Source organism: Musca domestica, unplaced genomic scaffold, assembly GCF_030504385.1.
Source record: "Musca domestica strain aabys unplaced genomic scaffold, Musca_domestica.polishedcontigs.V.1.1 8, whole genome shotgun sequence".
NCBI lineage: Eukaryota > Metazoa > Arthropoda > Insecta > Diptera > Muscidae > Musca > Musca domestica.
Genome location: NW_026712409.1, coordinates 17,681,671 through 17,709,448, shown reverse-complemented (window position 1 = coordinate 17,709,448; position 27,778 = coordinate 17,681,671). Strand labels below are relative to the sequence as shown.

Here is a 27,778-nt window from a genome sequence, read left to right as displayed (position 1 = left end):
GCCTATTGTGAGACTTAAAAAATAATTTTTAAAAAATCCACGCTTATTGTAAGACCTGAAAAAAAATCCACGCCTATTGTAAGACTTGAAAAATAATTTTTAAAAAAGTCCACGCCTATGTAAGACTTGAAAAATAATTTTTAAAAAATCCACGCCTATTGTGAGTCTTGAAAAATAATTTAAAGAAAAATCCATGCCTATTGTAAGACTTGAAAAATAGTTTTGAAAAAATCCACGCCTATTGTAAGACTTGAAAAATAGTTTAAAACAAATCCACGCTCATTGTAAGACTTGAAAAATATTTTTTTTTAAAATCCACGTTTATTGAAGCCCATGAAAATATTTATTTATTGTGGACCTTTTGAAATAAAAAAAATCCATCTTGAACTTGAATAAATGTGTAGCCCATGAAAAAAGATTTAAAAAATCTAGGATATTTACAGTTTTTTTAAGTGTACCCCCGCTTCACCAAGTACCAGACATCAGATGATAAGAACTTGTATTTGCGCCGGCAAATACTGAGGAGATTTGTTTTTTTGAACAGATTTTTTTCGGAATTAAATCTCAACATGAATGATTTTCCAGGCTTAGTTGGGTTCGATGCGTCTTAAAAGAAATACGTCCACGGTTAATAGAGAAATTCGAGTCGGACTTAACGGACGCGTTTAAAATCGGCCAAGACTCAAAATCTATAAAACGTTACGGTGCAAATATTGGTGGTGATATTGGTCTTAAAACCAAAAAGGAGAACATTGTGAAAGAAAAAAAATTAAAAAAAAAGAAAAACTAAAAATTGGTGGAAAAAAAATAAAATATGAAAGGCAACAAGTGTTTCAAAACCAAACTAGTGTTACTGGGCATCTCGGGAGTTCTCTTCCTTAGCCTTACCATTCTCTCCCTCTGCGTCGACTATCAGTATGAATTGCTCAAGGAACACATACGGTTTCGTAAAGGTTTCGTCTCCCAATTAAATTGGGTCGATTCACCGTATGGCCGTCTAAAGATGTATCTCTTCAATGTGACAAATGCCGAAGCCTTTTTGGCTGGCAACGACAGCCGCATCCATGTCCAAGAAGTCGGGCCGATTGTCTACAGCATCATTGGTCACAATGAGATACTCAATCAGACCGAAGATACGATAACGTATCTCAAGAAACGCTATGAACACGTCGAATTCATGCCCGACGAAAGTTGTGCCCCCGATATTCTGAATCAAACCATAGTGCTGCCCAACATGGTGTTGTTGGGCGCAGCAGCCAAACTGCATGATTGGGTCTTTTTGGTGCGACATGCCTTCAATGCCATTACCATAAATGAATCGGTCTTTTTGACAAAGAGTGTCTACTATTTCCTGTGGGACTTTACGGTGCCGGCACTGAGTCTAATGTCTCAATATCTTCCAAATATTGTGTCGAATTGCGGGTTGCTGTACAATGTGAGTATGGAGCTGGGAAAGGGGAAAAATAAGTGGAAGTTGAGAGAATAAAGGCATCTGGTCAAAATTTTATATTATCAAGGGCTACAATAAGCGTGAATTTTGAGAGAATCATTTTCCCAGTCATGGGCTTAAAAAAAACTATGGTAGATTTTTAATACACTTTTTTCATGTCCTGCAATAGGGGTGGATTTTTAAGAGTTATGTTTCATGTCCTACAATATGCCTGGATGTTTTTATAGAAATTGTTTTTCACGAATAAGCGCGGATTTTTTAAAGACTATTTTCCAAGAAGTACAAAAGCGTGGATTTTTAAAAAAAATTTCAAGTCCAATATCTAGCGCGGATTTTTTTATAAATCTTAAAATAAGATTAGATTTTTTAAAAATTATTTCTCACCAACTACAATGAGCGCGGATGTTTTATAAATTAGTTTTCTAGTCCAATATTAAAAATTATTTTTCAATCCCTACAATAAGCGTGGATTTTTTAAAAATTATTTTTCTAGTCCGAAAATAAAATTAGATTTTTTAAAAATTATATATCACGAACTACAATAACCGTGGATTTTTTTTAAATTATTTTCACGAACTACAATCGGCGTGGGTTTTTTAACAATTATTTTTCAAGGGCTACTATAGGCGTGGATTTTTTAAAAATTATTTTTCAATCCCTACAATAAGCCTGGATTTTTTTAAACTCATTTTCATGCAAAAAGTCTGGATTTTTTAAAATGTATTTTTCAAGTCTTACAATAAGCGTGGAAATTTGAAAAATTGTTTTTCAAGCCCTGCAATAGGCGTGGATTTTTAAAAGTTATTTTTCAAGCCCTACCATTGCGTGGATTTTTTAAAAACTATTTTTCCTGTCCTACAATTGGCGTGGATTTTTTAAAAGTATTTTTATGCCCTGCAATAAGCCTGGATTTTTTAAAATGCATTTTTATGCCAAGCAATAGACGTGGATTTTTGAAAGAAAAATGTTCACGTCCTGCAATTGGGTTTGATTTTTAAAAATTATTTTTTATGCCAAGCAATAGACGTGGATTTTTGAAAAAAAATTTTCACGTCCTGCAATTGGGGTTGATTTTTAAAAATTATTTTTTATGCCAAGCAATAGACGTGGATTTTTGAAAAAAAATTTTCACGTCCTGCAATTGGGGTTGATTTTTAAAAATTATTTTTTATGCCAAGCAATAGACGTGGATTTTTGAAAAAAAATTTTCACGTCCTGCAATTGGGGTTGATTTTTAAAAATTATTTTTCATGTCCTACAATAGGCGTGGATTTTTTAAAAATTATTTTTCAAGGGCTACTATATGCGTGGATTTTTTAAAAATTATTTTTCAAGGGCTACTATAGGCGTGGATTTTTTAAAAATTATTATAAAATTATACTATAGGCGTGGATTTTTGAAAAATTATTTTTCAAGGGCTACTATAGGCGTGGATTTTTTAAAAATTATTTTTCAAGGGCTACTATAGGCGTGGATTTTTTAAAAATTATTTTTCAAGGGCTACTGTAGGCGTGGATTTTTTAAAAATTATTTTTCAAGGGCTACTATAGGCGTGGATTTTTTAAAAATTATTTTTCAAGGGCTACTATAGGCGTGGATTTTTTAAAAATTATTTTTCAAGGGCTACTATAGGCGTGGATTTTTAAAAATTATTTTTCAAGGGCTACTATAGGCGTGGATTTTTTAAAAATTATTTTTCAAGGGCTACTATAGGCGTGGATTTTTTAAAAATTATTTTTCAAGGGCTACTATAGGCGTGGATTTTTTAAAAATTATTTTTCAAGGGCTACTATAGGCGTGGATTTTTTAAAAATTATTTTTCAAGGGCTACTATAGGCGTGGATTTTTTAAAAATTATTTTTCAAGGGCTACTATAGGCGTGGATTTTTTAAAAATTATTTTTCAAGGGCTACTATAGGCGTGGATTTTTTAAAAATTATTTTTCAAGGGCTACTATAGGCGTGGATTTTTTAAAAATTATTTTTCAAGGGCTACTATAGGCGTGGATTTTTTAAAAATTATTTTTCAAGGGCTACTATAGGCGTGGATTTTTTAAAAATTATTTTTCAAGGGCTACTATAGGCGTGGATTTTTTAAAAATTATTTTTCAAGGGCTACTATAGGCGTGGATTTTTTAAAAATTATTTTTCAAGGGCTACTATAGGCGTGGATTTTTTAAAAATTATTTTTCAAGGGCTACTATAGGCGTGGATTTTTTAAAAATTATTTTTCAAGGGCTACTATAGGCGTGGATTTTTTAAAAATTATTTTTCAAGGGCTACTATAGGCGTGGATTTTTAAAAATTATTTTTCAAGGGCTACTATAGGCGTGGATTTTTTAAAAATTATTTTTCAAGGGCTACTATAGGCGTGGATTTTTTAAAAATTATTTTTCAAGGGCTACTATAGGCGTGGATTTTTTAAAAATTATTTTTCAAGGGCTACTATAGGCGTGGATTTTTTAAAAATTATTTTTCAAGGGCTACTATAGGCGTGGATTTTTTAAAAATTATTTTTCAAGGGCTACTATAGGCGTGGATTTTTTAAAAATTATTTTTCAAGGGCTACTATAGGCGTGGATTTTTTAAAAATTATTTTTCAAGGGCTACTATAGGCGTAGATTTTTTAAAAATTATTTTTCAAGGGCTACTATAGGCGTGGATTTTTTAAAAATTATTTTTCAAGGGCTACTATAGGCGTGGATTTTTTAAAAATTATTTTTCAAGGGCTACTATAGGCGTGGATTTTTTAAAAGTTATTTTTCAAGGGCTGCTATAGTCTTGGATTTTTTTTTAAATTATTTTTCAAGGGCTACTATAGTCTTGGATTTTTTTTTAAATTATTTTTCAAGGGCTACTATAGGCGTGGATTTTTTAAAAATTATTTTTCAAGGGCTACTATAGGCTTGGATTTTTTAAAAATTTTGGATTTTTGAAAAAAAATTTTCACGTCCTGCAATTGGGGTTGATTTTTAAAAATTATTTTTCATGTCCTACAATAGGCGTGGATTTTTTAAAAATTATTTTTCAAGGGCTATTATAGGCGTAGATTTTTTAAAAATTATTTTTCAAGGGCTACTATAGGCGTAGATTTTTTAAAAATTATTTTTCAAGGGCTACTGTAGGCGCGGATTTTTTAAAAATTATTTTTCAAGGGCTACTATAGGCGTGGATTTTTTAAAAGTTATTTTTCAAGGGCTGCTATAGTCTTGGATTTTTTTTTAAATTATTTTTCAAGGGCTACTATAGGCGTGGATTTTTTAAAAATTATTTTTCAAGGGCTACTATAGGCTTGCATTGTTTTAAATTATTTTTCAAGGGCTACTATAGGCTTGGATTTTTTTAAATTATTTTTCAAGGGCTACAATGAACGTGGATTTTTATACCCTCCACCATAGTACGGAGGGTATATTAAGTTTGTCATTCCGTTTATAACGCCTCGAAATATACATTTTAGACCCCACAAAGTATATTCTTGATTAGCATAAAGTTCTATGTCGATTTAACGATGTCCGTCTGTGTAAATCACTCTAGCTTCCGAACGAAATGAAGTAGAATAATAAACTTTTATTCAAATGTATATTATGTCTGCAGGACTTTTGGTATTGAAAATGGGTCATGTAGGTCCACGATTTGGTATAGCCCCCATATAACGGTACCTCCCGATATTCGGTATTTGGATGATTATTGCGGCATTATTCACTGGAATCGTTTCAAATTTCGTACTGGAAGATCGTAATGGGTACTACAACCTATGGCGAAAAATTTCGTATGCAGGTCCACGTCTTCGTATAGCCCCCATATAACGGTACCTCCCGATAGTCGGTATTTTTGCCGATTTCAGCAACATTATTCACCAAAATCGTTTCAAATTTGGTATTTGAAGTTCGTAATGGATACTGCAGCCCAAGGCAGAAAATTGTCTGTGCAGGCCCACATTTTGGTATAGCCCCCATAGCTACATTATTCACCGATTTTTTTTTCAAGTTTCGCATTTGAATATTGTAATGGCTTATGACAAAAGTTGCCTATGCAGGTCCACGTCGTCGTTTACACCCTAATATGACGGCTACATTTGGTATTTTTAAGATTTTATTTTATTTTTTGAAAATTGCCAAATTCGTTCCAAGTGGCGGAGGGTATTCAAAGTTCGGCCGGCCTTACTTACAGCTTTTTTACCTGTTTACAAATTATTTTTTATTTTAATCCCTACAATAAGCGTGGATTTTTTAAACATTTTTATTGTTAATATATTTTTTATCAATACAAGATCTGGTGTGAAGATTGGAGACATTGGCCCACTCTTCTGGTACCTTCCTCCACAAAGGTTCACAATTTTTAATACGTATACATCTCATAACTTTGATGTAACATTGACTGTTATTTAAGTAACTGACACTACAAACCACAAACAAAATCTATTGCATATCTTAAGGCTGTCGATATTAGCTGTTATTGAATTGATAAACAATGAAACACAAATATGTTATTTCTTGCAATTTTTATCTTGGAGAAAAACGCAATTCCGCATTTAATATCCGCATAACAATTTTATCGTAGTTTTTAAAACCTGGGCCGTTTTAAAGATTTCGATAAAATTTTTATATTCTTTGTAATCATTTAGAACTGAGGCTTTTCAACTAAAAAATGGAATATTTGATTTAAAAAAATCGAAGAGTGTGTAGAAAAATATCAGCTGATAATTGTCGTTACATTGTTGTTGCCATACAAAAATTACGTTTTAATCAATGCTTCTCATCTAAATGTTTCCCTTTAATTTTTTTTTTTTTGAAGTAAATACAAAATATTGCTGGTATTTTGAAAATATAAAAATACCAGTTTCGATAATGAAATATCAGTGCAATAGGGCATCTTTGATTGATAAACGGAAAAATAATCTAGAAAATGCAAAATTGTAACACGACAAACCCTTATCAGAAGGGCGGCTACAATCAAATCTATGTTTGTAAAATTACTTAGGTTATTCTAGCAGATGTCCAACCTCTGTTACGCACATTATTTCAATTAGAATTAATAAAATTAGTAATAAATTCAATTATTTTCTATGACGTCAAATGAACGTATGTTTTAATGCTCATATCAGCAGCAGCTCTTAAAGGAACAATAAACATCGAGATTCTAATCGGCGAAACATTTTTTTGGGGGGCAAATGAACTACGACTATTAAATCAGGCTGTTTAGTCTACTCGATCTTTTTTTTTTTGTGAATGAGGCTTATCAATAATTTGATAATTAATTTTTAATGTTTTGCAATTTATTTCTTTTTGGCAATAAACTATAAAAAATTGACAATAAACAAGTGCCAAATTTCGAAAAATAGAAACAATTACGGTATTAAAAACAAAAACAATATTTTTAAACTATTGTCCAATGGAAATATTTTATTCAGAAATGAATAAACAAAATTTGACGGGGCTTGAAAAATAATTTTTAAAAAATCAACGCCTATAGAAGGACTTGAAACATAATTTTTTAAGATCCACGCCAACAGAAGGACTTGAAAAATAATTTTTGAAAAATCCACGCCTATAGAAGGACTTAAAAAATATATTTTTTTAAAACTCCACGCCAATAGAAGGACTTGAAAAATATTTATTAAAAAATCCACGCCTATAGTAATTTGAAAATAATTTTTAAAAAATCTCCGCCTATAGTAATTTAGAAACAAAAAATTAAAAATCTCCGCCTATTGTAGCCCTTCAAAAATAATTTAAAAAAAATCCACGCCTATAGAAGGACTTGAAAAATAATTTTTAAGAAATCCACGCCTATAGAAGGACTTGAAAAATAATTTTTAAGAAATCCACGCCTATAGAAGGACTTAAAAAATAATTTTTAAGAAATCCACGCCTATTGTAGGGCTTGAAAAATAATTTAAAAAAAATCCACAGTGTCTATCTGGCTTTCCTTTTCACTGCAAATTTCAGATCATTAAGCTCGTCTCGAAAGAGAAAACAAACACTTAAATCATAAAACATATGATCTTCGCCTTAACAAGGCAAAACTCAAAATCCACGACTATTGTAGGGCTTGAAAAATAATTTTTAAGAAATCCACGCCTACAGAAGGACTTAAAAAATTTTTAAGAAATCCACGCCTATAGAAGGACTTAAAATTTTTTTAAGAAATCCACGCCTATTGTAGGGCTTGAAAAATAATTTAAAAAAAAATCCACGACTATTGTAGGGCTTGAAAAATCATTTTTAAGAAATCCACCCCTATTGTAATTTTTAAAAAATCCGCGCCTACTGTAGCCCTTAAAAAATAATTTTTAAAAAATCCGCGCCTATTGTAGCCCTTAAAAAATAATGTTTAAAAAATCCGCGCCTATTGTAGCCCTTAAAAAATAATTTTTAAAAAATCCGCGCCTACTGTAGCCCTTAAAAAATAATTTTTAAAAAATCCACGCCTACAGAAGGGCTTGAAAAATAATTATTAAAAAATCCACGCCTACAGAAGGGCTTGAAAAATAATTATTAAAAAATCCACGCCTACAGAAGGGCTTGAAAAATAATTTTTAAAAGATCCATTTTTTTGTAAGACTTGAAAAATAATTTTAAAAAAATCCACTTCTTTGTAAGAATTAAATTTTTTTTTTTTAAATCCACGCCTATTGTAGGGCTTAAAAAATAATTTTTAAAAAATCCACGTCTATTGTAGGGCTTAAAAAATATTTTTTAAAAAATCCACGCCTATTGTAGGGCTTAAAAAATAATTTTTAAAAAATCCACGCCTATTGTAGGGCTTGAAAAATGATTTAAAAAAAACACGCCTATTGTAGGACTTAAAAAATAATTTTTAAAAAATCCAAAAATTTTAGGCCTTGAAAAATATTTATTTGAAAAAATCCAGGCCTATTGTTGGGCTTGAAAATTTTATATAAAATCCAGGCCTATTGTAGCCCTTAAAAAAAAAATTATTAAAAAAATCCAGGCCTATTGTAGCCCTTAAAAAATATTTATTAAAAAAATCCAGACCTATTGTTGGGATTGAAAAATATTTATTTGAAAAAGCCACGCCTATTGTAGGGATTGAAAAATAATATTTAAAAAATCCAAGCCTATTGTTGGCCTTAAAATTTTTGTTTTTTAAAAAATCCACAATTTTTTTATTTATTTTTTTTTTTTCAGGCCATGCGCCAAAAAACGGAAATCTACAAGGTACGCATTGGCACCAAAAACGGTTTTGAGAATTTCTTCCGTGTCGAAGAGTTAAATGGCAAAACCTATTTCAACGAGAGGCGGGCCAATTTCCTACATCCCGATCCCAAGGAGGACTGCCCAATTACTGTGGAGAATGCCTTCGACAATTCCCTGTTTCCGCCAATGCTGCAAAAGGATGCCGATATTAATATTGTGGCCGTCGAAACTTGTCGTACCATGAAAATGTATTACGATGGACCGGCCGAACATATGGGCCTCAAGGGTTATCGGTATCTGCTCGGCGATCGCAATGAACGACCCAGTTGTATGGACAATTCGATGGGCATAAAGTTGCACAAGGGGATGTATGATGTGGCCAAGTGTTTGATAAGTAAGTGTTTGGGAGGGGGGAAGAAGAGAATAAGTTAAAAAAATATTCTGTTTTCAATTTCTTTTTCAGATGATGTACCCTCTGCCTTCTCTTTGCCCCATTTCTATGGCTCCTCCTACAATTATTCAGAACATTATGTGGGCTTTGCCCCCGATCCGGAAAAACATCAGCCCAGCATTACCGTGGAGCCCCTTACCGGTATACCAATCGATGAAAGCTACCGCTTCCAATCGAATATACCAATGCCCGACATGAAAGGCTATAGCCAGGATCTGCAAAAACTAAGCAATATGGTCATACCCAATTTTTGGTATGAATTTGTAAGTATCTGCTTGGAGAAGATCTTTGGGGATATTCCTAATACCTCTTCTTCTCTTTCAGAATCTGGATGAATACCCTGCCCGCATTTCAATTCCCCTCAACCTGAACATTAAATATGCCCCCATACTCCAGCCCATCTTCATAGCCCTATTCCTATTTATATCCCTAATTAGTTTCCTTAAATTATATCTGCTAATCAAACAGCAGACCTTCAAGGAGTTCTTCTGTAAATACTATAGTCTGATTAGAGAATTGAGACAGAAAAAATTAAGTCCAACCCCCTAACCTTCCCCCCTAATTTGTAAGCGTTTTTCCGTGATAAGTTAGCCATAGAATTGTATATGTTAAAAAAATTTAATTTTTATTTAATTAAAAAAATTATATATATATAAATTTTTTAAAATAATAAAATACCATATAAATATATTTGTATATATGTATGTGTGTGTGGGTATGGGTGAGGGATATTCATTGTTGAATAAAATCTCTGTTTGGAAAAAAATCAATTTTTTTTGTAAATTCTCATTAGGTGGTGGGGTGGTTGGGTTGATGGTTCCAATGTATGAAGATTTCATTCAGGCAGGATTGGGGTGGGTTTAAAATCATGGAATTGGGTATTTAGAGATTATGTCTGGCCCTGTAGTTGCCATTGGGATCATATTTGTCCAACAACAATTTCCACTCTCCTGGACGTCTGGTGCGCAAGAAGGTAATCACCTTTTGGGAATTTCTCCTTTGGACATCGGTACATTTGCTGCAGTCGCTCTGCAGGGCATCGGGCAAGAGTTCTGAAAACAAAACAAAAATAAATTAAGAATAAATAATTTTAATAAAAATAAAAAACATCCACAAATGTGGATTTTATTAAAAAATATTTTAATTCCAGTTCCCCAAAAAAATTTAAAATTATATTAAAAAAATATTTTAATTCAAGATCCACAAACGTGGATTTATTAAAAAATATTTTAACTCAAAATCCACAAACGTGCATTTTATAAAAAACATATTTTTAGTCAAGTTCCACAAACGAGGATTTTTTAATAATATTTTAGTCAAGTTCCACAAACGTGGAATTTTTAAAAAATATTTTTAGTCAAGTTCCACAAACGTGGATTTTTATTAAAAAATATTTTAAGTCAAGTTCCACAAATGTGGATTTTTTAAAAAATATTTTTAGTCAAGTTCCACAAACGTGGAATTTATAAAAAAACATTTTTAGTCAAGTGCCACAAACATGGATTTTTAACAAATATTTTAGTCAAGTTCCACAAACGTGGATGTTATTAAAAAAATATTTTTATTCGAGTTCCACAAACGTGGATTTTATTAACAAAAAATATTTTTAGTCGAGTTCCACAAATGTGGAGTTTATTAAAAACATATTTTTAGTCAAGTTCCTCAAACGTGGATTTTTAAAAAATATTTTAGTCAAGTTCCACAAACGTGGAATTTATTAAAAAAATATTTAAATTCAAGTTCCACAAACGTGGATCTTATTAAAAAAATATTTCAATTCAAGTTCCACAAACGTGGATTTTTAAAAAATATTTTAGTCAAGTTCCACAAACGTGGATTTTATTAAAAAAATATTTTTATTCGAGTTCCACAAACGTGGATTTTATTAACAAAAAATATTTTTAGTCGAGTTCCACAAATGTGGAGTTAATTAAAAACATATTTTTAGTCAAGTTCCACAAATGTGGATTTTTTAAAAAATATTATAGTCAAGTTCCACAAACGTGGAATTTTTAAAAAATATTTTAGTCAAGTTCCACAAACGTGGATTTTTAAAAAATATTTTAATTGAAGTTCCACAAACGTGGAATTTATTAAAAAAATATTTTAATTCAAGATCCAGAAAGGTGGATTTTTTTGAAATATATTTTAGTCAAGTTCCACAACGTGGATTTAAAAAAATATTTTCTTTGAAGTTCCACAAACGTGGATTTCATTAAAAAATATTTTAATTCAAGATCCAGAATGGTGAATTTTTTGAAAAATATTTTAGTCAAGTTCCACAAGCGTGTTTTTTTAAATATTTTCATTCAAGTTCCACAATCGTGTTTTTTTTTTAAATATTTTCATTCAAGTTCCACAAACGTGGATTTCATTAAAAAAATATTTTAATTCAAGATCCAGAATGTTGAATTTTTTGAAAAATATTTTAGTCAAGTTCCACAAACGTGTTTTTTTAATATTTTCATTCAAGTTCCACAAACGTGGATTTTATTAAAAAAAATATTTTCATTCAAAATCCACACACGTGAATTTTTTAAAAAAAATTTATTTAAGTTCCACAAACGTAAATTTTGTTAAAAAACAATATTTTAATTCAAAATCCACAAACGTGAATTTTTTAAAAAAAATGTTTTTATATAAGTGGATTCTATTTAAAAAAATATTTTAATTCAAGATCCACAAACGTGAATTTTATAAAATAATATTTTAAAATCAAGATCCACAAACGTGGATTTTATTAAAAAATATTTTAATTCAAGATCCACAAACGTGGAGTTTTTAAAAATATTTTTAGTCAAGATCCACAAACGTGGATTTTATTAAAAAAAAATATTTCAATTCAAGATCTACAAACGTAGATTTTATTAAAAAAAATATTTTAATTCAAGTTCCACAAAAGTGGATTTTATTAAAAGAAATATTTCAATTCAAGATCCACAAACGTGGATTGTGAAAAAATGGTATCTACTCACTTTTCAGTTCCCGTCCCTCGGGCGTGCAGGAACCCTTATCCATCAGACACTTGATGTAATTGGTCAAGATGCGATCGTTGCGCAAAACACTGTCCACATCGACGTTATCGAATCTGTTGGTATAGGTTTTCTGGGAGGCAACCAGGCCCAAGCACATGGCGACAAGCACCAAACAAGCCACAGAGGTCTTCATGATGATGGTTGGAAATCTGAAATTGAGAGAGAGAAAAAATCAATCAATACTAGTTGTTTGTTTGTAACTGGAATTGGAGCGGAAAAGTGTAACACACATACATACAAGGGTGTTACAACACGCAAACACACACACACACACATACACATTCATGCACCCATGTTTACTCCATTATGCAAACATGTGAGACACAACATAAAGAGGAAGAGATTTAAGTGGTTTAGCTTGAGACAGGTTTTGTTTTTTGGCGGGAGTTTTTCTTAAAGACTTAGCCATCAAACTACCATGGGCCCCTCCCCCTCCCTCCACTTGTCGCATACAACGAAAAAGCTATGCAAGCCGCAGCTGCTGCCGGCTGGCAGCTACCGTTTTGCAGTCTAAAAAAATCAAAATTACATAATAATGCAGTAGATCAAACCGCTGGCCGGTTGGATTGGTCGGTTGGTCAGTTTGTCATCCTCAGTGGCAATGAAGAGCCACCCAGCATTATGTTGTAATTACTGATGTTGTTGTTGTGTTTTTTTTATGAAAAAGTAAAAAAAAATCAAGGTACTTAATTTTTGTGTTTCTTAGAAAAAACCAAACAGCAACAACAACAACACCGCTCACAATGGCACATCGAACCTGCATTGCATACCAAATAGTTTGAGTACAATACAAATGGTTTTTACACAATCGCAGGGCTTTAGCTTTTGTTGCTGTTGTTGTTGTATCGTTTTGAAAAACTAAAAATCACTTCAAGCTGACGTCCATGGCAACAATACGACGGCCATGCAGTGTTTGGTTCAATTTGGTCATTTACAACAACAGCAAATAATTTTTAATAATTATTTGAATTTTTTGCTGTTGTTGTTGTTAGGTTCCAACTCAGAACATTCAATCATCAGAATTGGAATTTCTAGCTTTTGTTGAGGAAATAATAGATGGAAAACGCTTTGGAAATCAGTTGCTAGAGATGGATTTCCTACATCCAAGGAGGTTTCAAAAAATTCAATTTATTATTATTTTTTTAATTTGAAGTGGAAGTTTTTTTTTAATCTTGGACTTTTTAAGAATTTTTTTTAATGGTGAACCTTTATAAAGAATTTTTAATCGCTGATTTTTTGAAGTATTTTTTATAACATGAATTTTTTTAATTTAATTGTTATTTTCTTCATTCGTATGATTTTAAAATGTTTTTTCTTATCGGATTTATATTTTAAGGAATCCACGATTAAAAAATTCACGAATATATATTTTTTTTAAATTCATAATTAAAAGAAACATTAACAATGATCACGATTAAAAAATCAACGTTGGAAATAAATATTTAAAAAAAAATCCACGATTAATGAAACCTTAAAAAAAAAATCTTAAAAAAATCCACGACTAAAATATTTAAAAAAAATCCACGGTTAAAAAAATCTTAAAAAAAAGTCAACGTTGGAAAGATATTTTAAAAAATTCACAATTAAAAAATTTAAAAAAAAAACTTTTAAAAAACTCCAATCATGGGACTTTGATGATTTTTTCCAATCGCGAAATTTTAAAGAATTTTTCCTAAAAATATAATAAATAAACGTTGAGAAAAAATTAAAAAAAAAACTTTAAAAAAAATCACGATTTAAAATATTTAAAAAATGCACGATTTAAAAATATTAAAAAAAAATTCATGATTAAAAAATATTTAAAAAAAATCCACGATTGAAAATCTTTAAAAAATTCACCATAAAAAAATGATTGAAGAAATCCACGATTAAAAAAAAAACTTTTTTAATCCTATGATGGAATTTTGAACACTTTCTTCGAATCGTGGAATTTCTAAGCATTTATTCTAACAAAAAACTTTAAAAAAATCAAAGTTGGGAAAAAAATTTAAAACAATCCACGATTAAAAATATTTACAAAAACTACGATTAAAAGAACGAAGACGATTAAATAAAATTTTTAAAACTCCAATTATTGGATTTTGAAGATTTTTTCCAATTGTGAAATTTCAAAGAATTTAGTCGAACAAAATAACTTTAAAAAAATCAAAGTTGGAAGAAAGTATTTAAAAAATCCACGATTTAAAAAGTCAATGTTGAAAAAATATTTAAAATAATTCACGATTAAAAACATTAAAAAAAAAATAAAGTTGGAAAAAATTTTAAAAAATCCATGATTGAAAAAATCGTTAAAAATTATCAATTGGTTCTGCCGACAGACGTATACCCTGAATATTGAAATATATTTTTACTTCTGTTATGATTATTGAATCTCTTCACCCTCTATGGAGTGGGTACTGGATTGAACCAATATTGTCCATTTCATATCGGCCCTAACTCATGCCAAGGTTCTGGCTGAGAGAAATATTTAGATATAGCAAATTGTAAAGAATCGCTGACTTGTTTCGTTAGATAAATAAATGTATTGGAAATGTATTGAAAATTGTGACCCTTTGTGGGTGAGGTACAACAAGAAATGGCCTGATCTCTGTCCCTTTGAGGGGGAGGTACCAGAAGTAGAGGACCGATATATCCCATCTTCACAAAATATCATGCTTTAGTAGAAATAATGGAATGTGTCAAATATAAAGAGATCCTGATGCTTATTTCGGATTTTATAAACGTTTTGGTTATTCAAAACTTTAACTCTTTGTGGGGGACGTACTTGATGGAGTGGACCGATATTGTCCATTTTTGCACTTGGCCTAGCACTGACGCAAATATTTGAATCTGCAAAGTTCGAGCAAAATCGGAACATTCTTTCTCTTTCTGTGCAGAAAATATATTTTTTGAAAATTTCAACCTTTTGTGGGGGAGGTACCGGAAGGAGTGGACCGACGTATTCCATCTTAACGCCAGATCTTGGGTTAATAAAAATATTGGGATGTGTGAAATTTGCAGACAATCGGACTCATACACAATATTTTATAAGAGTTGTAATTATTTAAAATGTTGTCCCTTTGTGAGGGATGTACTTGATGGAGTGGACCGATATTGTCCATTTTCACACCTGACCTAGCACTGACGCAAATATTAGGATTTGCAAAGTTAGAGCAAATTCAGATTATCCTTTCTCTTTCTGTGCAAAAAATATATTTTTTGAAAATTTCGCCCTATTGTGGGGAGGTACCAGACGGAGTTGACCGATATTGCCCATCTCCGAACTCGATCTAATTTTGACAAAAATAATTACGATGTAGCCAATTTGGACCAAATCGGATACTCCCTTCGAGAGTTATCGTGCGCACCAGCCACCCAGACAGACAGACGGACGGACATCGCTAGAACGACTCCAAATGTTCTGAAACGGATTTGGTCTAAAGAGACCTAGGGTCTAAAACCGTTATTTCGACTAGGCACGTTTTGGCCGTATCAAATTATATAAACCCTCTGTAGCCATATGGCTGAGGGTATAAAAAACAAAAAAAAACCTTAGAAAAGTCCACGATTAAAGAAAAAATTCCAAAATTATCGTTGCAAAAATATATTTAAAAAAAATCAACGTTGGAAAAAATATTTTAAAAAATCAAAAAAATATTTTTAAAAAACAACAATAAAAAATCTATAAAAAAACCGCGATTAAAACAACATTTGAAAAAAAAAAAACTTCAAAAAATTATCGTTGGAAAAAATCTTTAAAAAAGTCTACGATTAAAACAATATTTAAAAATTACCACGATTCATCTTCTTTATATTAATTAAAAAAATCTTTAAAAATAGCAACTATAAAAAATTTTTGACTTTTCTGAATACTAATTGTCTTATTTGGGAAGACTGTATTTTTAATCTGTGGATTGTTAATTTTTTTAACAATTTTTAATTTTTAAAGAAATCTTCTCAATTTCTTAGAGAATATTGACACATTGTTTTTGTGATTTTTTTTAATTATTATTAAAACCCTATATTCAAGATTTTTTAAAAAATATAATTTAAAAAAAATCCCCAATAGCGTTTTTATGAATATTAAATTTTGCAATGAATAAATTATTTCAAAAATCATAACCTTTTATTTAAATTTATTTTCTAATAACAAAAATATATTAAAAATGTGTTCTTTTGAAATTTATAATTTTTTTATAAAATTTGGACCACTCCTAATTTCAGTTAAAAAAAGTAATTTTTTAATAAAAAAAATCCAAATTTGAGTTCTAAAAACATACTTCGTCGATATTTTATTTCTTATTTATTCCACATTTATTGTGGATTTTTAATTTTTTTCCCCAATTTTTTATTTTTTAATTTTTTAAAAAAAAATTTTTTTAAAAGAATTAAGAATATTAAATATTGCAATGAATAAATTATTTAAAAAAAAAACATAATTCTATTTTTTTTTTCAAATATCAAAACTAAATTGAAAAGCAAAAGGTTCATTTGAAATTTAAATTTTTAATTTTTGGACCATTGAACTGTCATTTATTAACCTATTTTTTTTTTCTTTTTTCTCTCTTCCTTTCTTTGCCAATATCGTTGCGATAAACAAATTTGCCAAACAAAATTTGTTAATAAATAAAACATAAGCGGTGACAGAGAAAAAAATGCTTTTTCTAGCTCACATTTAAGGTTTGTTTTTGTTGTAACTTTCTCATTGCGTTTTGTAGTTTTTTTTTTTTTTTGTCTTTTTTTGAGATGCAAACTTATTTGGGACTGTCTGTCATCAATTGGGCCACAAGCACGCGCACACACAAACACAGCAAAATCGTGTCTTTGATTTAGAAAAAGAAATTAAACGGGTCAGCATAAAAATTGGTAAAAGAAAAACACGTTTCGGCCATCTGCCTTGGGGTGGGCATAATTAATAAAATTAACAAAATTTTTACTTTCGCCGCGAGTGGAGCGTCTCATAAGATTCACACAGGATATGTTTGCCAAAGGTTATTGAAAGATAAATATTTTTTAATTTTCAATAAATCATCACTTTTATGCCACCTTTGTTCCAATTTTTCCTTTGTTATTTTATTTGTTTTTTTTTTTTTTTAATTTTTTTTCCAAAAAATTTCCTTTGAATTCTATTCTCAGAAAATAATAATCACTTAATTTAAACACTTTTTTTCCACTGCCGTTTTATTTTTTTTTCTTCCAAATTTCTTTTAATTTGAATATTATTTTCAGCTTCTGTCGTTAGCAGAAAACCAAAACCAAAAAAACACTCTAGGAAATTGACTTACTTTCTTGGGCTAAACTGTTAGGTTTAAAAGCTTCAACGATATTGTACTCAGTTTTGGATTTTTGTAAGTCTTTATATACCGAACGCTTTACGCACAGCTACACTGTTAAAAAAAAACACAATGGCAATTCTTGTCAGCCGCAAATGTTGATGATTAAACAAAAATGTGAGAAGATTATCAGAAGAATGGGGAAGAAGATGAATTGGACAAAAATCACATTTCAAATAGTTCCGTTCTGAAGATGAGATTTTTTAAAAACGACCAGCAGAGACTATGGTAGCACGTAAAATAGTATCAGTAATGGATAATACAGCCTAAGACAGAAAATTGTCTGTGCAGGTTCACGTCTTCGTATAGCACCCATATAACTGTACCTACCGATATTCGGATTTGATGATTTTAGCGACATTATTAAACAGCCTTTGACAGGAGATTGTCTATGCAGGTCCACGTCTTCGTATAGCCCCCATATAAAGGTACCTCCCGATATTCGGTATTTTGACGATTTTTTAATGGCTTATGACAAAAACTACCTCTAATATAACAGCTACATACGGTATTTTAAAATTTAACAGAATTTTTAACGGATTTTATGGTTTTTGAGAATGCCAAATTCGTTCCAAATGGTGGAGGATATTTATTTTTTTACTTTTACTTGTTTTTGCTTTAAATTTTATTGAATGAAAGCAAAGAGTGTCGGAAATAGCATCAAATTTTAGCAAATGTTTAGATTTTTTCGAATTGGTCACCTTTGGCACGAATTATGGCCTTCAAACGGCCAATGAAACCGTCACACGCTGCCCGAGTGTTTCTCTGCGGTATTTTGGGCCATTCCCGGCAAAGCGCTTGCTTAAGGTGATCGACACTTTGGTATTTTTTTAGTGCCAACCTTGCTTTCCAAAATACACCAGACACAATAGTTCGACGGATTGATATCCGGAGATTTTGGTGGCCATTGTGCCCTGGAAATGAAGCGAGGAACCTCATTTTGTAACCATTTTTTGGGTGGCGCGTGCTGAGTGCAATGGTGCGATGGTGCTGAGTCCTGTGGGAATGTCCAAGGTCTGAGACCAAAATGTTTGCCTGCCCAAGACTTTAATACACCCTCCAGAATATTTTCGCGATTATATTCGGCTTTTATTCTGATTCCACGGTCGGAGAGCGACCCTTGGCTGTTATCGCGGCCCACACCATCATCATGGCCGGCTTGAGTTCTGGTGGCCACCTGAAGGTGCACATTTTCAGCTGACCTCTTTGGCAAGTAAACACGATCATTTTGTTTGTTTACAAATTGCAGGACAACGAATGTTTTCTCATCGGAGAAAACCAAATTCGGTAGTTCAAAACTTTCGGCCAAGCGAAGCAACTCTTTTGCTCTTTTGAGTCTATTTTCTTTCTGTTTCTGTTGCGATGTAAGTTCTTGCACTTTTCGGAATTTCAATGGCTTTACCCCGAGCTCATTTTTCAATATTTGCCGAATGGAATATTGCGATATTTCCAGCTCATGAGCCATTTTTCGACCACTGCGACGTGGGTTTCGATCAAGACGCTTCTTTGCTTTTCGAACCAATTTTGCTGATGTTGTTGTTTTCTTCTGTCCACTTCATTGACGTTGGGCTACGCTACCAGTATCACGGTAACGATAGATGGGGCCCAAACATTTTCCAGCCAAATATAAAGAAATAACACTACCACGCTTGAATTCCACCACGAATAACTATATAGCCGCCATATAACGGTACCTGCCGATATTCGGTATTTTCATGATTTTCGCCACACTTTTTCACGGATTTGTCCAAAAATTGGTATTTATAGTTTGAAAAGGATTCTAGTTCCGGTGGCAGAAAATTTAATATTTGGGTGCACTTTTTCCAATAGCGCACTTTTTCAATATTCGGTATTTTAATAATCATGGTCGGATTTACCCACGAAATTGTTTCAAATCTGGTATTTAAGAAGATTTTGTAGATGTCAATCCTTGAAATATAAAATTGTCTATAGAGGTTCCCCTTTTGGTATGACCCCCATATAACAGCATTATCCAAACGGTCTTATTGGTATTTGTAGTTTAAAGTGGAGCACATTTGAATTCAGATACTTTTACATATAAAAAGTTTCCTTTACCCAACGGTGGAGAGTATTTAAAGTTCGGCCCAGCCGAACATAATGTTTTTTACTTGTTTCTCTTTGCGAAAGAGATAAGGATTACCATCCGTATCTTTTTATCCAATTTTTTTCTCGCCGTGTCGTCATTTTTTTAAGGAAAAGCTTGCCCAAAACCGGTTAAATAAAATACCCACCAATATCGTCGTAAGTCATCGTCGCATACAACAACATCGTTATTGGATTATGGGACGTTTTATTTGTTGTGTTATGGCCAGTGTAGTTTATGTGACCGACGATTCTGTTGATGGTGGTGGCGGCAGTTACCATTTCGTTGTGGTCATTGGTCGCGCTTGTTTTCTGGTGTTTTGTTGGTTAGTAGGGGAATAACTGAGAAGGTTCCTCGTCAAATAAATTGCTTAAATTTGTCCATTTTGTTTACTGTGTTTTCTACTCTCGGCTTTGAATGACGTTGTTTGACAGCGAAGAGGTTTGCTCTCATGCTCTTCCTTCCTCACTCTCTCCCTCTCACAACTATCAGTGAGGCATAATTTTACAAGAAAGAAAAATAAACGTGTCCATTTAGTATTTGCCAGCCGTTGTTGTTGGTTTTGTTACAACAACTCAAGGTAGGGTGTTTTGTTTTTGTATGTTTTTATTAATTGATTGAGCATAAATAAATTATTATTAGAATTATGCATGTTGCTGTCTGTATGGCATTATGGTAATTTGTTAATATTCTACTATGGAATTGTTCAAAAACAAAAATAGTCTCAAAAAAGGGCATCCAATTCGAGGTCACAATTTAAACTTGAAATAGATTTGGACTCTGTGAATGGATGGACACGACACGAACAAAATAACACCAAAGGCTAGGAAACTTTAGATTTTTTTCATGGCAAAATTAAAGAGGTAAAGTCATCTCAAGTAAGCATATCTCTAGCCATCTCTGCATTTGCTGTAATATAAGGTATATTACAGAAAATGCAGAATCAAATTAGACAATGGATTTGTAAAAAAAAAAATTAACAATGAGATGTCAAATGAATAATTTAGGAAAATTTTTTAAAAAATACAATTGCATGTATCTACCTTCTTAATTCTACCATGGATTTTTTTTTTCAAAACTATATTTTTATACCCTCCACCATAGTATGGAGGGTATCTTAAGCTTGTCCCACATAATATATAAAAAAATAGGTCATGCAGGTCCATGTCATGCAGGCCTCCATATTACGGTTAGCGACATTATTTACCGAAATTGTTTCAAATTTGGTATTTGAAGTTTGTAATGGATACTACAGCTTATGACAGAAAATGTCCAGGTCCACGTCTTCGTATAGCGCCTATATAACGGTACCTCCCCATATTCGGTCATTTGATGAGTTTAGCGGAATTGTTTCAAATTTGGTTTTTGAATTTCGTAATGAATACTACAGCCTATGACGGAAAATTGTCTGTGCAGGTCCACGTCTTCGTATAGCCCCCATATAACGGTATCTCCCGATATTCGGTATTTTGATGATTTTACCGAAATTATTCTCCGGAATTGTTTCAATTTTGGTATTTGAAGTTCGTAATGTATACTACAGCCTAAGACAAAAACTTGTCTTTGCAGGTCCGCGTCTTCGTATAGCCCCCATATAACGGTACCTCTCGATATTCGATATTTTTATGATTTTAGCGACAATATTCACCGGAATTGTTTCAAATTTCGCATTTGAAGTTCGTAATGGATACTACAGCCTATGACAGAAAATTGTCTGTGCAGGCCCACGTCTTCGTATAGCCCCCATATAACAGTACCTCCCAATATTCAGTATTTTGATGATTTAAGCGACGTTATTCACCGGAATTGTTTCAAATTTCAAGTTTGAAGTTCGTAATGGATACTACAGCCTATGACAGAAAATTGTCTGTGTCGGTCGACATCTCCTCATAGCCCCCATATAACGGCAGCTCTCGATTTTCGGTATTTTGATGATTTTAGCGACATTATTTACCGGAACTATTTCAAATTTCGCATTTGAAGTTCGTAACGGATACTACAGCCTATGACAGAAAATTGTCTGTGCAGGCCCACGTCTTCGTATAACCCCCATATAACGGTATCTCCCGACATCGGAATTGTTTTAAATTTCGCGTTCAAAGTTCGTAATGGATACTACAGCCTAAGACAGAAAATTGTCTTTGCAGGTCCACGTCTTCGTATAGCCTCCATATAACGGTAGCCCCCGAAATTCGGTATTTTGACGATTTTACCGAAATTTTTCTCTGGAATTGTTTCAACTTTGGTATTTAAAGTTCGTAATGGATACTGCAGCCTATGACAGAAAATTGTCTGTGCAGGTCTACGGTGTTCGGCATGTTGATGACTTTATTCAACGATTTTTTTTCAAATTTCGCATTTGAATATTGTAATGGCTTATGTCAAAATATGCCTATGCAGGTCCACGTCGTCGTAATATGACGACTACATTTGGTATTTTTTAAGATTTTAACAGAATTTCTATTTATTTTTTATTTATTTATTTTTATTATTATTTTTTTATTTATTTTATTTATTTTTTTTTTTTTTGAAAATTGCCAAATTCGTTCCAAATGTTGGAGGGTATTCAAAGTTCGACCCGGCCGATTTTTAACAGAATTTTTATTTTTTTTTAATTTATTTTTATTTTTTTTATTATTTTTTATTTATTTATTTTATTAATTTTTTTTTTTTTTTTGAAAATTGCCAAATTCGTTCCAAATGTTGGAAGGTAATGAAAGTTCGACCTGGCCGAACTTACAGCTTTTTTACTTGTTCGCTTTTATCATACCTCATCAAAATAATCAATCAACCCAATAAAGGTTTTCACTTTTTTTCTGACAGCCATTAATCGCAAAGCGCAACTTAAAGAAATATCATAAAAACAACAACAGAAAAATAGTTAATCATTATAAGCGTCATCATAATCATGCAAATCATCTACAAAACTGGTCCCAACTGGCTGTGTTTAGTTTACAAAGCTATTGAACTGAAATCTGTGCTGAAGCTAAAAAAAACTCTTGAAACCCTTTTATTTATTTTTTTTTTTGTTTTTTGCTTCTGACTCATTTTTTTTTTGTTTAAATATTTGCACTTCCATTAACGAGGCCACAACTAGCATCATCATTTCTCCCTCTCTCTCTCTCTCCCTCTCCTCCCCTTGTTTGTGTTTCTCCCACAACACACAACACCATTGCAAGGTGTTTCCTTGAACTCTGCACGTACCGACTCATCTCTCGATCAGGTAAGTGTTCCCAGAATTACTCCAAAAAAAAAAAAAATCACACAATCACACATCGTGTTGGGGAAAAAGTTCAAGGTGTCTTGTATTATTTTCTTTTTTTTTTTGGTGCAAATTAATGCACAGAAAAAAATAAAAAAATTATTACCAAAACGTGATGCAATTGCACTCCACATTTTTTAATGGCCAAGTATTTTTTTTGTGAATTGTTTAATTTCTCAAAATCTTCCATTGAAAAAAATTCAAATCATTATTGTCAGAGTAAACCTTGAAATGAAAGTATCATTACTTTTTTTTATAAATTTGATGCATATTTTTTTATAAAAATGAAAATACAATAATGTTTTTAAAGTGTTGCAGCTGGATATGACAGCGACCTCAAAATTAAGCTTTGCGCCTAAAAAGATGCTATAAATGTGCTACTTAAATTGAAAGTAATAACACGTTTACACACAAAATCTTTAGCTGGGTCAAACCGGTGGCCACGTTAGAATCAAGAAAGTGAGGTCACACATGGTAGAAGAATATAGGTAGACGCGTCGACACAGCTGCTGGGACAATGAACTGTCAAACCAATGAATGAAAAATTATTTAAATTTGTAAAAATTGTTGAAAAACGCGAATTATAATAGCCTCCGAATGACGTAGTATAAGAAAACATATAAAAATCTACTTATATTTGAAAAAACATTTAAAATTTTTTGACTTATCAATGCTCCCAAGCGTTGATGCATCTACCTGTATTCTTCTGCCATGCAAACACATGTTTACAATTTTTTCAAAATTATTCGTTTGACAACATTTCATTGTCAAAATATATAAATCCAGTGTAAATACACAAATCAGCGATGGGAACCTGTTTTCTATGCCGGGAATTTTGACAGAAAATGCAGAGATGGATATGCATGGTAGAAGAATATAGGTAGACGCATGGCAGAAGAATACAGGTAGATGCATCAACGCTTGGGAACATTCATATGTCAAAAAAAATTTAATTTTTTTTCAAAAAGAAATAGATTTTTATAAGTTTTCTTACACGACGCCAATTGGAGGTTGTTATGATATGCATTTGTCAAGAATTTGTATAGATATAAATAATTTTTCATTCAACATTTTCAATTACAAAATTGGTTTGACAGGTCATTGTTCCAGCAGCTGTGTCGACGCGTCTACCTATATTCTTCTACCACGGGTAGACGCTTCGACACAGCTGCTGGGACAGTGAACTGTCAAACCAATTTTGAAATTGAAATTTTTGAATGAAAAATTACTCAAATTTGTAAAAATTGTTAAAAAATGCATATTTTAAGAACTTCCGATTGGCGACCTGTAGGAAAACTTATATAAATAGACCTATTTTTGAAGAAATATTTAAACATTTTTGACACATCAATGTCCCCAAGCGTTGATGCACCTACCTGCTAATGACTTTACCTTCAGTCATATGGCTAGAGAGGATATATGGCCAAATCGTGCCTCATTGGAATAACAGTTTAAGACCCTAGATCTCTTTGGACCAAATCCGTTTCAAAACATTTGGGGTCCCTGGTGCGCACGATAACTCTCAAAGGGAGTATCCGATTTGATCCAAAATTGGTACATCTGAATATTATTATCAAACTTAAATCGAGTTCGGAGATGGGCAATATCGATCAACTCCCTATGGTACATCCTCCACAAAAGATCGACATTTTCAAAAAACAAAGTATTTTACTGTACGAAAAGAGAAAGAATAATCCGATTTTGTTACAACTTTGCCAATCTTAATATTTGCAACAATGTTAGGTTAGGTGCGAAAATGCACAATATCATAGCACTCCATCAAATACCTCCCCACAAAGAGACAAAATTTTGAATAATTATAACTCTTATAAAATGCGATATAAAAGTCCGATTATTTTCTAATTACGCACATCACAATATTTTTATTAACCCAAGGTCTGGTGTGAAGATGGAGTATATCGATTCACTCCTTGTGGTACCTCCCCTCAAGGGGTTAAAATTTTCAATATCCATGAAGCTCATAAAACGCGAAATGAATATCAGATTCCATTCGGACTTGGTACATCTTGATATTTCCATCAACACAAGATCTTTAATAAATATGGTAGAGATCGTACCATTTCTTCTGGTATCTCCCCCACAAAGGGTCAAAGTTTTGAATAGCCAAAACGATTATAAAATCTGAAATAAGCCTTCAACTCTCTTCAAATTTCTCACATACAAACATTTTTGCAAACACAAGGTATACGTCTTTCGGAAAAGAATACACACACGTAAACAAGTAAAGTTGACATATTAAGCCAACTATTTTTTTTTATTTTCCCCGCCAAGGAAATTTCCGTTGTCCATAAACCTCTTGGTGTCATATAAGGAAACAAACAAAAATTTATTTATTTTTGAAAAAAAAAAATTAAAAATTTTGACATATCAATGTTTCCAAGCGTTGATGCATCTACCTGTGTTCTTCTACCATGACATTTCACAACAATTAAAAGAATTAGGAAAAAGAAGAAGCAGAATTTATTAGGTGACATTGTTTACGCTTCTTCTTATTTGAGAGAAAAATAAAACTTTTTGACAATGTTGGGCCTGAAATTATTAACCACATTCAAGGTCCCATCAGATTCTTGGCCCTTGGTATATTCCTTTATGAAACGATAATTATACAGAAAAACTTTTACCTGATTTTCGGGCATGGTGTCCATATTCCAGGGTATCTGTTCGCCTGATTCACGTTTTTCTTTGAGGCCACGCAGAATATGAAAACTTATGGTAGTTTCCACCGAATAAAAATGACTCAGCTTGACAATTGTATGCCTACGTTGAGTTTAATGCGATTCCTTTCTTCACAATGTTTACAAGAAAACCGCCTCTTATCTCCATAATTTCCTACAAATAAATTAATAATAATAAATTAAACATTTGTTTCATCTATTTAATCCACCTTCTCAAAAAGCCCATTTCTACTCCCCTTAAAATACAACTCTGCTCGTTTTGTTGCAAATACAACCCTAACGACAACTTAAGCATATGCTTGACACATCGAATTCGAACATGTGCTTGATGGGGATTTTCGAAAATGGCTGCTGTTTCCGTTCAACAATTTTTCCTGTCTTTCTGAAAAGCGACGATTACAGGTCGACACCATGAGGTACGATTTTTCGTGAATAAAACATGAAATAAAGTGAAAACAAATTGAAAATGGCACCCAATGCATGCCCCATCATGCTAGTAAAATGTAAACAATGAATTTCTATCGGAAAAGTGACAATTTTCTTGTAATTTTTTTGCAGTTCGCTTAAACTTCAAAAGAGGCTGGCAGCCTCAGTAATGAGATGCGGCAAAAAGAAGGTTTGGTTGGATCCCAATGAAATCAACGAAATTGCCAACACCAACTCCCGTAAGTAAAGCGGTGTGAAGAAAGTGTGAACCTACACAACTCTTGCCTCGCAGGCAAAGTGGTGCAGTTTTTGGCTTCGTTTTGCAAAGGAACATAGAGTGATGAAGTGATCTGTAAAAGAAAGAAACGTGGTGCTGTGTTGTATAGTAGATGCGGCCAATTGTGCGATGATGACGAATGTGAAAACAATAACAAAACAAGGCGGCAATTGTTGCCCTTAACTGGGCATTTAATGTGGTGCAGTATTTTAAAGAAACCTTATCATTTATATAAAAATATAAATGTTTTTTAAAATCAAAAATTTGAAGAAAACAAAGAAATTCTGAAACTAAACTCAGTCATCGCTCGGTGTTCCTTTGACAAATTTGAAGCCAGAGCGCACAGGTTCCCATAATGAACACATTCATTGATTACTTGTTTCCTCTTCCCACTTTCAGGCCAAAACATCCGTAAATTGATCAAGGATGGTTTGATCATCAAGAAGCCCGTTGTTGTGCACTCCCGTTACCGTGTCCGCAAGAACACCGAAGCTCGTCGCAAGGGCCGTCATTGCGGTTTCGGTAAGCGCAAGGGTACTGCCAACGCCCGTATGCCAACCAAATTCTTGTGGATGCAACGCCAACGTGTCCTCAGACGTTTGTTGAAGAAGTACCGCGACAGCAAGAAAATCGATCGTCACTTGTACCATGATTTGTACATGAAGTGCAAGGGTAATGTATTCAAGAACAAGCGTGTCCTCATGGAATACATTCACAAGAAGAAGGCTGAGAAACAACGCAGCAAAATGTTGGCCGATCAAGCTGAAGCCAGAAGACAAAAGGTCCGCGAGGCCCGTAAGCGCCGTGAAGAGCGTATTGCCAACAAGAAACAAGAGCTCATCAACATGCACGCCAAGGAAGATGAAGCTGCTGCCGCTGCTGCTGGCAAGAAGTAAATTAGGCAATAGTTGTGTACGCTTTTTTTTAACCGATGTTGAGCATTATTAAAAAACAACAATGAGGAAAGAAAAAAAAAAATTGGACATCATCTTGTGTTTTTATAATAAAAACAAAAAGGTTATTGTTTATAAAAAAAAACAGAAAACAAAAACTTCGGATTACAAATTTATTTTAAAGAAATCGTTATTTATTGCCGACAGACTTGTTTGCCGAATGCCAATGGGATATGGTAGTCATTTTATGACTCGAAATTGTTTGTGAATCAATTTTGAGATGTAAGCTGTAGATCCGTCAGGATCATCTATGAATAGTATACCCTTACGATATCTAAAGGCAAAATAAATTTTAGGGCTTTGAGTTTTCTGCAGGTTGTAGAAACTTTGAAGATCTACAGACATTTTGAGGTCACCAAGGATTAGTAGATACTTTCGAGATTAATGGGAAGCAGCCGATCCCTTCCGATTTTTGATGGATGGCAGACACTTTTTAGGTCTTCTAGTATATTCCATGAATAGTGGACCCCCTTGAGGTTCTCTAAAGACTAAATAAATTTAAGGGCTTTTATAGAAAACATTTCTAGTTTTCTGTAGGTAGTAGACCCCTTGAAGGTCTTCTTAAGACATTCTGAGATCCATCTATGATTAGAACACCCTTTGGAGATCAATGAGGGGTCTTCCATAGCTAGGAGAAATCACTTCAAAATTTC

At 32.4% G+C, this 27,778-nt stretch overlaps 3 protein-coding genes across 3 annotated transcripts; 2 read left to right on the top strand and 1 right to left on the bottom strand.

The window, feature by feature from the left end:
- The first annotated feature begins 577 nt into the window (after nt 1–577).
- LOC101888237 (scavenger receptor class B member 1) lies at nt 578–9,758 on the top strand. The gene is made up of 4 exons (XM_005177800.4): nt 578–1,435; nt 8,601–9,003; nt 9,073–9,323; nt 9,385–9,758. Exons 1-4 carry the CDS (start codon nt 815–817, stop codon nt 9,607–9,609), a joined length of 1,500 nt encoding a protein of 499 aa, XP_005177857.1. The 5' UTR covers nt 578–814; the 3' UTR covers nt 9,610–9,758.
- Nucleotides 9,672–17,492, bottom strand: LOC101888407 (ejaculatory bulb-specific protein 3). The gene is made up of 3 exons (XM_005177801.4): nt 17,360–17,492; nt 12,036–12,244; nt 9,672–10,112 (listed from the first exon to the last, which is right to left on the bottom strand). Exons 2-3 carry the CDS (start codon nt 12,226–12,228, stop codon nt 9,943–9,945), a joined length of 363 nt encoding a protein of 120 aa, XP_005177858.1. The 5' UTR covers nt 12,229–12,244; nt 17,360–17,492; the 3' UTR covers nt 9,672–9,942.
- An 8,241-nt stretch (nt 17,493–25,733) lies between these two features.
- LOC101889519 (large ribosomal subunit protein eL19) lies at nt 25,734–27,241 on the top strand. Its single transcript, XM_005177806.4, has 3 exons — nt 25,734–25,885; nt 26,028–26,134; nt 26,572–27,241. Exons 1-3 carry the CDS (start codon nt 25,881–25,883, stop codon nt 27,066–27,068), a joined length of 609 nt encoding a protein of 202 aa, XP_005177863.2. The 5' UTR covers nt 25,734–25,880; the 3' UTR covers nt 27,069–27,241.
- The last annotated feature ends 537 nt before the right edge of the window (nt 27,242–27,778 follow it).